General features: G+C 40.6%; 1 protein-coding gene across 4 annotated transcripts; it reads left to right on the top strand.

Annotated features, from left to right (window-relative positions):
* Positions 1-1,244: 1,244 nt before the first annotated feature.
* ncln (nicalin) lies at positions 1,245-12,479 on the top strand. Of its 4 annotated transcripts, none has more exons than XM_068591664.1 (15): positions 1,245-1,523; positions 2,107-2,297; positions 3,050-3,194; positions 3,388-3,482; positions 6,006-6,086; positions 6,227-6,330; positions 7,036-7,124; positions 7,301-7,440; positions 7,795-7,973; positions 8,397-8,484; positions 8,579-8,617; positions 8,905-9,065; positions 9,455-9,508; positions 9,773-9,851; positions 10,301-12,479. In XM_068591664.1, the coding sequence occupies exons 1-15, from the start codon at positions 1,349-1,351 to the stop codon at positions 10,361-10,363; spliced, it is 1,683 nt and encodes a 560-aa protein (XP_068447765.1). In that variant the 5' UTR covers positions 1,245-1,348; the 3' UTR covers positions 10,364-12,479. The 4 variants fall into 4 exon arrangements, with proteins under 4 accessions (XP_068447765.1, XP_068447764.1, XP_068447763.1 ...); XM_068591663.1 differs by having other exon boundaries at positions 8,902-9,065; XM_068591662.1 differs by having other exon boundaries at positions 7,795-8,021.
* The last annotated feature ends 21 nt before the right edge of the window (positions 12,480-12,500 follow it).

Genomic DNA, 12,500 nt, shown 5'->3' with positions numbered 1-12,500 from the left:
AGCAAAATTATGTAATTTGATTTAATGTATCTGCCAAGTGAAAGACCAGTCCTTAAACATATTGGAAGACACAGAAAGATGCTAGTAAATATTCAAATATGTTTATCTTAACTTTTATTTTACACATTCAATTCAACGACCCAAGTCAAAATCCAAAACATAGCGGAATAATTCAGAGACAGAGATGAAGTGTATAATCTGTACCAGTAAAAAAAACTGATTTGATCTTGTTTGAAATTCATGTTTAATTGTTCATAGTCCATGCCTACTTTTTTTTAACAAAAGATAATTAATAAAAAGAATTGAAATGTATTGTGTCTCTGAATAATCAGTTCATGTCTTGGTCTTACTGGCCTTATGTGCTCTTAGCTGCAACTCCCATTGGAAGCAGTGGGGTCATGTCAGGTCTCAACAACCGGTTAATCAGGTTCATATTTTAAACTTATATTATTATAACTTAACGATATTATGGTTAATGTAAGATCCACAGTTGCAAGACTTTGGTTACAAACACCAAAACATTTTTAATAAAATGTATTTTTTTAAATAACAAGAAATAATAGACTTCACCAGCACTGCGGTTGTTGGGGACTTTCTCCCTTTAATGTACCATTTATTTTGAAACATTATTATAAGAAATAGACCACATTTGTAAAATACTAGTAATGACCATTCTGTGCTGGACTTATTTGATGAATGCGCCTTTGATGCAATTAGGTTTACATAGTAAATTAAAATTATACATAGCTAAAATATGTTCTTTTTGCAAGGGGGAGGAGATAAAGAAAATGCACTAAGGGCTGCTGCGGTTGGGACACATCATTAAGTACAATATACCAAGACAGGACACACTTTAACTAAAGGTCTGAACCTTACTGAAAAGATCAGCATTATGCTACATTGTAACCCAGCCATTATCACAGGGCTTCTATCATGGATCGTTTCTATGGTGTACAGCGCCATCTAGTGTCATACAATAACACGCCCCTGCAAGTATAGCTGCCCTCGCCGATCCCTGAAGGACCGTTGATTAAACCCAACTCAGTTAGGTTAGAAAATATTTCATCATTGGATAAATAGTATACCTAAACACGTGCTTTTTAAATACAGACACACACAAACAACATCCGTTTTGCTCCATTTTTATGAAACAGACAACGGTGTTGCATTTGTTCAGGACCCCGTTACAGGACGGAGGAGCTGGCCGCTATTGTGCCTGATCAGAATTATCTGTCAGACGTGAATAGCAGTTTGTGAGCTGGCTAGCTGAAGCTAAACTGGGTCCCTGTCAACTGACAGCTGAACGTATTATTTTATCCCTAGCGTTGTGCCCAAAACAACCGCCACGATGTTCGAGGAGGCCAGCGAAATGTTCGATAACATGTTCAAGTCTTCTTTCCCCTTAACCTTCATTGTGTTCATCCCGGCGGTGTTGATCCTGGTGTCTCCGCTGCCGGCCGAGGCGGCACACGAGTTTACGGTGTACCGCATGCAGCAGTACGACCTGCAGGGACAGCCGTACGGTAAGTGCGCCGTGTCTCTGCTTTATCACGAAGGAATACACGTAAGCACGACTACGACCGGAAGCTCGAGCGATGTACGACTCCAAACTCCAGATGGCTCGTGGTTGTCTGCAGCTAAACGCTGACGTTACCTGAAGTAACGCTCCGGTGCAGGTCAGCGGCAGCTAGCTGGGTGCTAATGTAGCTTAGCTTTGCTAGCTAGCAGGGAACAACAAGCTAGCTCAGTTTCTCATCAGTATCCTCATTAAGGTCACTCTTTAAAATTACTTCTGACCTTACGTGTATATCCATAACTACACCCAGATTGTTAGTGTCAATACATCTTTACAATTTCAACATTGCAGAAAGATGTCTGTCCTTTTTCTAAAAGGGATTGAACAGCTCGCTTTTTCAAAAAGCATTGGCTATTTCTGTGGCACTACTTGTATGAGGATTCATGAAAGCTACCAGACTTTACAAAGAGATCAACTGTGTGTGTGTGTGTGTGTGTGTGTGTGTGTGTGTGTGTCAGTCAGTCAGTCAGTCAGTCAGTCAGTCAGAGTTATTGTTTCATAATTGATGGCTCTGTGTCTCCTACCCTCAGGTACCAGGAATGCCATCCTGAATACGGAAGCTCGTACTGTGGAAGCAGAGGTACTAAGTCGTCGCTGTGTTATCATGCGGCTGGCAGAATTCTCCTATGAAGAGTACCAGAAAGCTCTGCGGCAGTCAGCAGGAGCTGTGGTCATCATCCTGCCCAAGAACATGTCTGCTATGCCTCAGGACATAGTGCAGGTGATAACACACTTTAGTGCCAGAAATCAAAGTGCCGTATATTGTTTCCCTCCCTTCATCCTCAACTGTTTCCACTTTGATCGTGAGTTCAACTTAAATGCGAAGGAGGGGCGGTGCTGCAATGTTTAAGAGAATGTCATGAGTAACCTTCCTAATTAATGCCAATCTTGTATTTAAATCACCCAGCAGTGTCCTGTTCCCTAATCACATAGTCACTTAATCATAGTCACATAGCCACAAGCTTATCTGTTTTCGATTTAATTTATTTGGGACAGTAGTACCTTGCTCAAGGCCATCCAAACAGTACAAAACTAGTAATACAAGCAGTGTCCCAACGCATAATTTAAATAACATCACCATTCTACAATTGTTAAGCTTGAACTTAATTTCACCAAGCTTGGTCTGACTCAAAAATAAAGAAAAGGATTTAGAAGGTTTCACAGAGATTGGATGTATTCTCAACAAAGCACATTGACAAATTTTACGAGTGTGATCAATAGATTAGTCTTTCTGGAAAGCACAAGTATTTCATGAGTTACTCATTCGGTTCCTTGACTAAATTCCATTTTTGGTGAGTGATTTGTAGAGACAGAAGGTTAATTTGTAATTGTTTTTCTCTCCTGCTTCCAACTGAAGCTCTCCCAAAAAGGTTTAAGGAATTAATCAGTTTTAATCGAACAACATCTTACGCTAACAGAGTTGTGTGTAGTAGCTTGTTAAACACGCTGGTCTCCTCTACTTATCATGTGTAGCATTTCATGGAGCTGGAGCCGGAGATGTTGGCCACAGAGACCATCGTCCCCGTCTACTTTGCCATGGAGGACGATGAGCTGCTGTCCATCTACACCCAAACTCTGACCTCCTCCTCCTCACAGGGCTCATTATCAGCAGCAGAAGGTAGAGAGTCACTACCTCTAAACCAAACCCGCTGTTTGGCTCAATATCTCTACCTGTCTGCTTTTGCATTATACAAACAATTTGCTCATGAAAAGGGTATCCTATGATTAACAGATGGGGAAGCTGATCATGTGGAATGGGCACTTTGCAAGTCGGTCAATTCCAACACTGTGTTTTCTGTTGATTTCTGTAGTGCTGCTGCATACAGCCACAGCCAACGGCTTCCAGATGGTAACCAGCGGAGCGCAGAGTAAAGCTATCAGTGACTGGGCCATCACCAGTCTAGAGGTAAGAGACTTGATCATAATCTGAAGTCAACTGTACTAGAATGGGCTGATTTAAACACACAAACTTTTATAAAGTGATACTGTTTGTCACCTAAATCATGAAAACAAAAATATGTACTCACCAAGAAGGCTTAAAAATGCTTTCCCAGGTGCCAGTTTTTGCAAAAACAGATTTCAGTAATGTAATTTCAGTCTTGTATTATTTTCATTATTTATGTATGATGTAGATTTTTTTTCCGAAGAGTCGATTAATGGAAGTACACATAAAAAAGGAAGTGCCAGTCAGAGAGTTGCATATTACAGAACATCAGGCAGAACGGTGTCTTTGTTGTTAGGACTGTTGACTCGCGGCAAGAAGGCCCTGGTGTTTCCTCTGTCTTGGTACTTTAGTTGTGAGGTTTAGTTGGCGTAGCTTTTCCTCAAGGTGCTTTCAAGTTTCCTCCCACAGCCAACAAAATGGAGCTCAGATGGACTAAAAAAACTGAATTGCATGGGACTGTATGTGCAATTTAAATGCTTCTTGTTTGAATGAAATAATTATTATTTGCAAAATTAAAATACTACTTTTTTTTCTCCAGATTTGGTCAAGTTCTGTCTGCTGCAAAATAAATCCTGTAACAAAGACGGTGTGTGGACTTAAAGCATGGGGTTTTATGAAGTGAAGTTTAAATTGTGAGTTTATTTAGGAGTGAAATTTACACACACACCAGTGTTTACCCTCGGTCAGAGGTGGGCAAGGTACGGCCCGTCGGCCGTTTTAATCTGGCCCACCAAGTATTATAATTTTTCTAATTTAAAGAAAAATTTTGTGTGGAATTAATATTAATGTTAGATCTGGCGCTATGGGCGGGCCTGGCGTACATACCGTCGAAACGGCAGCGCATTGCCATACACAACGACGCCATACATACATGACAACGACACCAACAATGACACAAACACCAAAAGCATTACTTTTTCTGTGAATAACAGCATTTTGTGACTCCATCTGTGTTTTTATAAATAACAGAATAAAGAAAATTACAATAACTTTCAATTAAACCAAATTGCCCCTTCAGACCAAAAAAATAAAAAAATTGCAATCACTTAAAACAATAAAAATAAAGTTATATCTGTGTAAAAAAATCAATAATATGTAGTTAATACTAAATAGCTCATTTTGGAAAACTAAAAGCAAATTGCAGAACAAAACAGAACGAGTAGATGTGTGAGCGTCAGCGTTATCAGTGTTGGTTCTGCAGTGAGCTGCTTTCCTCTACATATCTTTATAAATGGGGTTGTAGACTTGATACGCTGCTCTCGGTTCACGCTCCATGATGAGATGAGATCTTTTTTCGGTTTTGAGAGACGGAACAGCAGAAAAGATGACTTTGTGTCAAAAATCACAGTCGCGCAGCGCCTAACCTGTTAACGGCGTACTGTGAACATTTACCCGAAAGTACAGGCATTTCTCCATGTTTTAATTAATGACTTAGTTTTATGTCCGTGTACTTTGTAATGTATGAAGCCAGCAGTGTTGGAACATTGTTGGAACAAGACACGAGCACTTTGCCTCGTTCCACTTGGAGCAGGAGAGCTGCTCCAGGTTCAGAGAGCTGCTCCGGTGCTCCTTGTAGGAGGAGAGCTACTGTTCATCTTCAACCTGGGAGCGTTTAAAACGCGTTTTAAAATTGCTTTTTACGCGACATATTTTTCTACGGTCTGCCCACTGCTGTGCTCAGCGTTCACCTGTGTGCGCACACTTGTCTCTGCGCATCGGTACGGAACAGCGCCGTGGGCGATACAAAGCGCAGCGGAGAGGAGAAGTGTTTAGAGCGACCACGTAGAGACATAAATGACAAGCTGTCAGTAGATCCGATCAATAAATTACGGCCGTCTAGTTTGTTTTATAACAGAACAAGGTTTAGACCTGTTCTATAGGAAAGAGAACCGTAAATGACATTTTGTGATCTGGCGCTATAGAGAAAATTACAAGGGTGCGAGGGGGTTTCTTCAGGAGGGCGCCCCGCCCTCCTAATATAATGGTAGGGGAAACACTGCACACTATCAAGCTAAGCTTTTTCTCAATTCTGCTGTCCAGGTCACAAAAGTCCTCTAAAAATAAGAGATTATAAATGTTCAATGTGAATGTCGTTCTTCAAAGAATCGATTGCTTCAGTATTTCTGTTTCTTTTTCACACGGGTTCATGAAGGGACGGCTTTGGGACAGATCATTGTCTAAAGTTGAGTATCACGGTTGTAGACCAAAGAGTTTGAGTCAGAACGGGTGGTAAATTGTTCACTCATTCTTTCTAATCCAAGTTTTGTTTTAAAATCAGGAGAAAGAGGTGGTTTAATCACACTGCAGGGGATTAGGAGACCCTGAGGTTGATTGTAAGTGTTACCCAATGCAACTTTGCCCTGTCACACTAACCGCCTGACAGTTTAATCAACAGGGGGCCATTGGTTCAGCTGAAGCTCATGCTTTAGATAATCAGCTTCTGTATTATTTCAGTCACCTAATGGCTCTTTTTTTATTTACCAGGGTCGTTTGGCTGGAGTTGGAGGAGAAGATCTGCCCACCATTGTGGTGGTCGCCCACTATGACTCCTTTGGTGTTGCTCCAGTATGTTCAAAGCTTCTTTTCTCTTACAAATAAGCCCTGACTCTTTCTAAACGTACAGTGACGATAATGCAACACATGTTTCAGTAAAAAGAGAGCAGGCCAGGAGAGTAATCTGACTCTGTGTGTGTTGTCGTGTCCAGTGGCTGTCGTACGGAGCAGACTCAAACGGCAGTGGGGTATCCATGTTACTCGAGCTGGCTCGTCTCTTCTCAAAACTTTACACCTACAAGAGGACACATGCTGGGTAAGTCATGAGGAGAGCACTCGCATTAAGATTTTTTTTTTTGATAATTTTCTGTCACATGGGCCGTAACACTTTACACACATTTTTAAGTTGCATTAAAAAGCACATTATTTTACGCAGTCTTGTCAAGAGCCTCACTTCAGTGTACTTCCTCTATGCTGCGCACTTGTTTCATGCATTGTATATAGGATGAGATGGTCAAATTGGTATTGATTGCTGATATAAGTGGTTCACGAACGTAAGATAGTGTAATTGTTTTGTCTATCACATCTGTTGTGGTTGGTGTCCTGCTCCAAATGCTTTTTGAGAACTATAGTGAACATAATCTGTGCACTCTGCTGGCAGTAAGAATCGCAGTGGACTGTGTTAAACACTTAAAGCAGTCAATAATATGGTACAGGCTCATTCTTATGTCTAAATGTACTTAACAGCAGCTGAATGGGAGTGCTCTAACAAAGAGGACTTCTTACGGAGAGTGGTTAGGCAAGGACTTATGGTCTTTACTGTAACATGCTCTGTGGAACACCAAGTCAGCACTACTCGACTCATCCATTGTTTTCAGGCCTTGTAATTTAATTCCCACAATTTCCTTCAAGTTAACTCTTGTCTCTCTATACATTGATTCATCACACATCCTCCGTCAGGATCCCTCAGGATGTTTCGCTTGTAGATTTGACTCATGTGTGAACCATGCTGTGTGTTCAGGTACAACCTGCTGTTCTTTGTATCTGGTGGTGGAAAGTTCAACTACCAGGGAACCAAACGTTGGCTGGAGGACAATCTGGACCATACAGGTACTGTTATGTTCATAGGACGCTTTTCATACAAAGTATTCATGCAGCTGGATTTGGTTCAGTGTACAATTGTTGGGCTATGATTACATTTTAATACAACAATGACATTTATTGTATGTAATCACTTTTAAATCCAAGATAAGGTACAATTCAAGAGCAATTCCCTTTCTCGATAGACTCCAGTCTGCTGCAGGACAACGTAGCCTTTGTGTTGTGTCTGGACACTCTGGGGAACGGAGACACTCTGCACCTCCATGTGTCCAAACCACCAAAAGAGGGAACTCCTCAGTTTACTCTACTTAAAGAGCTGGAGATGGTAAGAACCTCGAGGCTTAAGACACTTCAGGCTGATTATTTCATTTCTCTGTCACTAGGTAACTTTTGTTACTGAATCACTCGCTGTAACTTTGGACAAAAACTTGTTAAAAGACGCTCTTGGTTAGTAGCAGATGTAATAATCTTATCACCTAGAAATGTACAGCAGTGTATTGTGTGTGTGCTTTAACTTAAATATAAACTTAAATAAAGACTGCATGTGTCATATCTGGTTTATCTATTTTCTCTTTATGGTTTTCCTGATACAGTTTTTTCTCTACATTTCTCAATAAACCCAGATCATGTATTTGCTGTTTGGATATAATTAAGAACTACATTTCCCATTTCCTCTCAGGTGGCCGAGAGTCAGTACCCAGAGGTCAAGTTCTCTATGGTCCACAAGAAAATCAACCTGGCCGACGACATGTTGGCCTGGGAGCACGAGCGCTTTGGGATCCGCCGCCTGCCGGCCTTCACGTTGTCCCATCTGCCCTCCCATCGCCTCGCTCAGCGCTTCAGCATCATGGACGTGCGGTCAGTGTCCCCCTCCTCTCGCCACGGAGCGGGAGAGCCCCCTGCTGGGTGGGTTCATTACTGCTAGTCTCTGAATCACCCAAAGAAAATAGTTTCCATCCTAGCAGTCAGTCACTGTTAGTCATGTCAAAGGTGTTGTTGTAGATCCATACCTTCCATTGAAAGTGTTGTGAGGCCAACCAGTGCATATTTTACATCATTCATCACTGTATTTATGCACTTTAATTTCCGCTCCTGCATTGATATTGGCTTCTTTTCTCAAACGTTCTGCATTTTCAGCCCTCCTTCGTGGAAACTTCGTGGATGCTCTGTGATTGGTTTTATTCTCTTTTGTTCTTTCTTGCAACAGAGGGTTCCTGGTTTATCTCCTTTATGCTTTCCACTGTCTTTAACTGTCTGCACACTTGTGTTTGTGTCTCACAGGCCTCACGTAGATGTGATGAAACTCAGCAGGAACACAAAGCTGGTAGCAGAGGCGCTGGCCAGGGTCATCTACAACCTCACTGAGAAGGTAAACGCACAGATGAAGAAAATGAGAAGACTCTAGATTTTTTGTCTGCTTTTGGCCTGTGATGTGACATTTGTGTCTGGTGTGTACTTCACAGGGGGCTCCCGGGGACCTGCAGATCTTCACTGAACAGATGGTGAGTCACCAAACTGAGGGCATGGTGGTAATGCATCTCTAAAAGAAACGGCAGTAGCAACAATTGGCCCTAATTACTTTTTATTTTCTTAACAAGACAGAATTTGTGCAAAATGATTGCAAAGAAAGTGTTAAAACCGACAGCATAGCCTTCACATGACTATTTATTTCCAATACACAGAGTTGCTACACCCTGACCAGTTAATCACAGACACGGATGGTTAATCTTGTGTGTAGCTAATGTTCGCCTCAGTTGTAATGCCGTTTGTGTCTCTGTTGCGTCAGCAGGTGCAAGACGAGCAACTCTCAGCAGTGGTGGACTGGCTCACAGCGCAGCCCCGAGCCGCGCAGCTGGTGGACAAAGACAGCAGCGTGGTGTCCACTCTGGAGTATCACCTCGGACACTACCTCAAGGATGTCAAGAGACACTACGTCAAAGCTGACAAAAGGTAGAGAACCGGCTGGATGCGCACAGAAAAGATCAATGCTTAGTTGTTACTTCAAGGATAAGTACAAGCATACTTCTAACATGGCAATGTCTTGAAAAGATCAAACTATTCTCGTATTTTATGATCAGCTTTCTATTAAACTTCAAGGTGCTTGTTACCATGTGTATTCAGTGCAACTCTCTTGAGTTTATGCATGAAATTGGACCACCGATGCATATAGAAAGAAAATGTAATACTTAAAACAAAACGTGACAAAGGTGACAGCTTTCTGTCAGTAATCATGAATTCAATCATTGACATCAGAACTTGGATGCTTAAAATATACTGTCACAAACCTTCTAACCTTCACGTCTTTCCTGTATCTAACATCCTCTCTGTTTTGTCCTCAGAGATCCAGAGTTTGTATTCTATGACCAGCTGAAGCAGACTATGAATGCTTACAGGTACGTCGTAATGAGCTCTTTTGGAGCAGCTCATGCTGATTTACTGTAGCTTTTGTAAAAGTTCTCCAGCTGTCTATGAAGTCGTGAGGTTGTCTCGTCTGTATTAAATTAGTCCTCTATTAACCTAATTTCAGACCTGTCTTTTTGTCCATAGTAGTAAAAGACAAAATCCAAACATTTAAAAAAAGGCATCTCATTATGTCAAAGATGATATTTGTGTCTTTTAATAATCCTTCTGTATTTCACTCACTCTCCACCTCTCAGAGTGAAACCTGCTATTTTTGACTTGCTGCTGGCTGTCTGCATTGCAGCGTACCTAGGAATGATGTATCTTGCTATCCAGGTAAGTCGCTGTGCTCATGCAGTAGACTGCAGCTTCTTTTTATTTTACAATAACAATGTATTAGCTTTTTGTTCCGTAAATGTACGTTCACTATTCTCATTACGTTGCTTTTGTCCAAAGCAGGCTGCCGTTTTCGCCAATAAGTTCTAAACTACCACTGTACAAGACTCTGAGTCAGAGTTGGCGAATAACTGGTTAACACATTGCAGCGTTTCCTAACGAAAGAGTCAGATAGTTCCCTCAGGAGTTGGTGGAGATCAAAACAGACCTGAGAGGGACAGTTGGCCATAAACACAAGTTGCTCCACAGAAACCATTCGTTCCTCTGACAGACGATGTACAACATTGTTAGTGTTCCATGTCTGTAAATGTCTAAGAGTGCAGATGTTTTGTGTTTGGTCTTGTGTGGAAACCTAAAATGAACTCTTGTCTTCTGCTCTTTTTCTGCAGAACTTTGGAGTCCTCTACAGTGTTGTACGTAGAATCACCCAACCCAAGACGAAGACCCATTAAGGTGCATGACAAAAAAACATCCCAGATCCCACACTTTTCCACAGATCAAGGAACTTTTACCAGTAAGAACACACCAGCTGGTCCGAGCTGCTGTTCTCATGGTGGTTTTCAAACCAGCAGAAGCTCTTTCATTTCTTTCATCCTGATCCAGAGACTGTGATATCGGATCTTTACCTGCTGCCAACTTAATCCATTTGGTCTCACGGACCAGAATAATCAGGAATCATCTTTTATTCTCCTTGTCTTCATGAACACAGATGTCTCGTCATTCATTTATAATAATCCCTTGCGGCGGACATATTGCATTCTTTGACTCTTGTGAGAGATGTAAAGCATTTGTCCACACGTCTGAGATGTAGATGAGATTAAGTGTCTTCATTCCTTCTCTCCGTTTACTGTTACGAGGGTCCGCTCTGCCAAACGGATGTCATGTGTTGTCTTAGGCAGCTACAGGGAGAAACTGACCATGCAGAGTTTAGCCCAGAACTTCTTCATATGTTCACCCAACCTGGTTTGTTAAAGGAGAAGTTCAATTTTTTAAATCTGCTTAAATACAATACTCACTTTTTCACAAGTAGGTATTTGTGATGTTTTCATACTGACTCCCTTTTAAATCCACAGTCCTCGTTCTGTGCAAAAACACATTGAAGGTTTAAGCTACATACGTGTTATTATCCCTCCCATTGCTTATCAATGAAACGCTGTCGGTGACGACACACAGGGGGAAATTCATACTAAAAAGACTTAACTTAACTTTAGATGATACTGACTTGGCCTCGTCTTACCTTCAGATGCATTCTTGCACAGAACGGACTGAATTTTATCATCCATCTTTTTCTTCTACTTAGCATTCAGATGACTTGATTGATTTCTTTGACTAAAAACATCTGTAAAATAGTGAAAACTGCCCATCGCAGGTCCAAGATGATCCCTTTAAATTGGATTTTCTGTCTGGCCAACATAACTGTTGAAAATATGAAGATTTACAACAATATAAAACCTAGAAAGGCAACAAATCACATTAAAATGTTTTGACATTTATGCTTGGTAAATAACTTAAAAGATGAATCAATTTTCTAAATATTTGGCGACAGATTTTCTGTCAATCGACTCATGCAATACTCATATGCCCACATATGAAATGATAAGAGGCAGACTTGAAATAAATCTGAACTTTTCCTTTTTAAATGTGCAGTAAAAATGACTCCACAAATAGCGTTTACGGATAAGTTGTCTAAAAGAAATGTGAAGTAGTGTTTGGATTATCCTAATTGAATTGCCTTGGTAGTGCATTTATTCAAAGAAAAATTAAATTGAATGCAAAATAAATCTTTGCCAAATAATTATGTATGTATTAGTCTCATTTTGTCTCCCTGTTAAATCAATAACATATAAATTTAAAGCAAATTCCACTTTGTAATTTTCCTTTTTGTGCCACTTTTTTCTGTCGATAAGGTTTGTCCTTTTTTGTGACGTTGACTCATCTTATCGATGTTAAAGGTCACATGCAACAGACATGTTTGTCTAATCGGAGCACACGTGTGTTAAGTGTGCGAGAGTACAACACTAATACTTCGTGATGAGATAAAACTCCCCCTTTACACCTTTTATCAGTGGAAAACTTGTTTTGAAGAAATGTGACCTTTAGCTGACTGCAGCAATGGGATTTGACTTAATCCAACATTTTTAAAGCCGTGTCGAGCCAGCACTGCAGCGTACGTACACTGGATGTCTTAAAATGGGCAATAACAAAAAGGATGTTTGATTAAATGCGAACACATATTTTTCACACACCTATATTATTTCTATGTTGGTGTCTAAAGCATGAATGCTGCAATGTTTCCTTGATGTTTTTTCTGCCCTTATCTTGTGGGTGAATGGTGTGTTTTTGCCTTTCGTGTTTCCATGTTTTACTGCATCATGTGTGACTTGCCCCTTTTTTCTTTTTTTTTTTTTAAATTACCAACATGAGGGAAATGCTGTGTGGTACATATGATTTTTTGTATTTATTGAAGCAGTTAGTTTTCATTAATGCACTGAACTGAACTCTCCTCTGGTCTGAACTCTGTTTCGCCTCATCCACGACACTTGATCTTTGCAATGAAAAGGGCATCAGTTGTGATTTAAAAAATAAAAC

Source organism: Clinocottus analis, unplaced genomic scaffold (assembly GCF_023055335.1).
Source record: "Clinocottus analis isolate CAN_PGR_092001 unplaced genomic scaffold, fCliAna1.0.p SCAF_25, whole genome shotgun sequence".
Classification (NCBI taxonomy): domain Eukaryota; kingdom Metazoa; phylum Chordata; class Actinopteri; order Perciformes; family Cottidae; genus Clinocottus; species Clinocottus analis.
The sequence above is the reverse complement of the archived record's forward strand: the minus strand, read 5'-3'. Positions and strand labels throughout refer to the sequence as shown.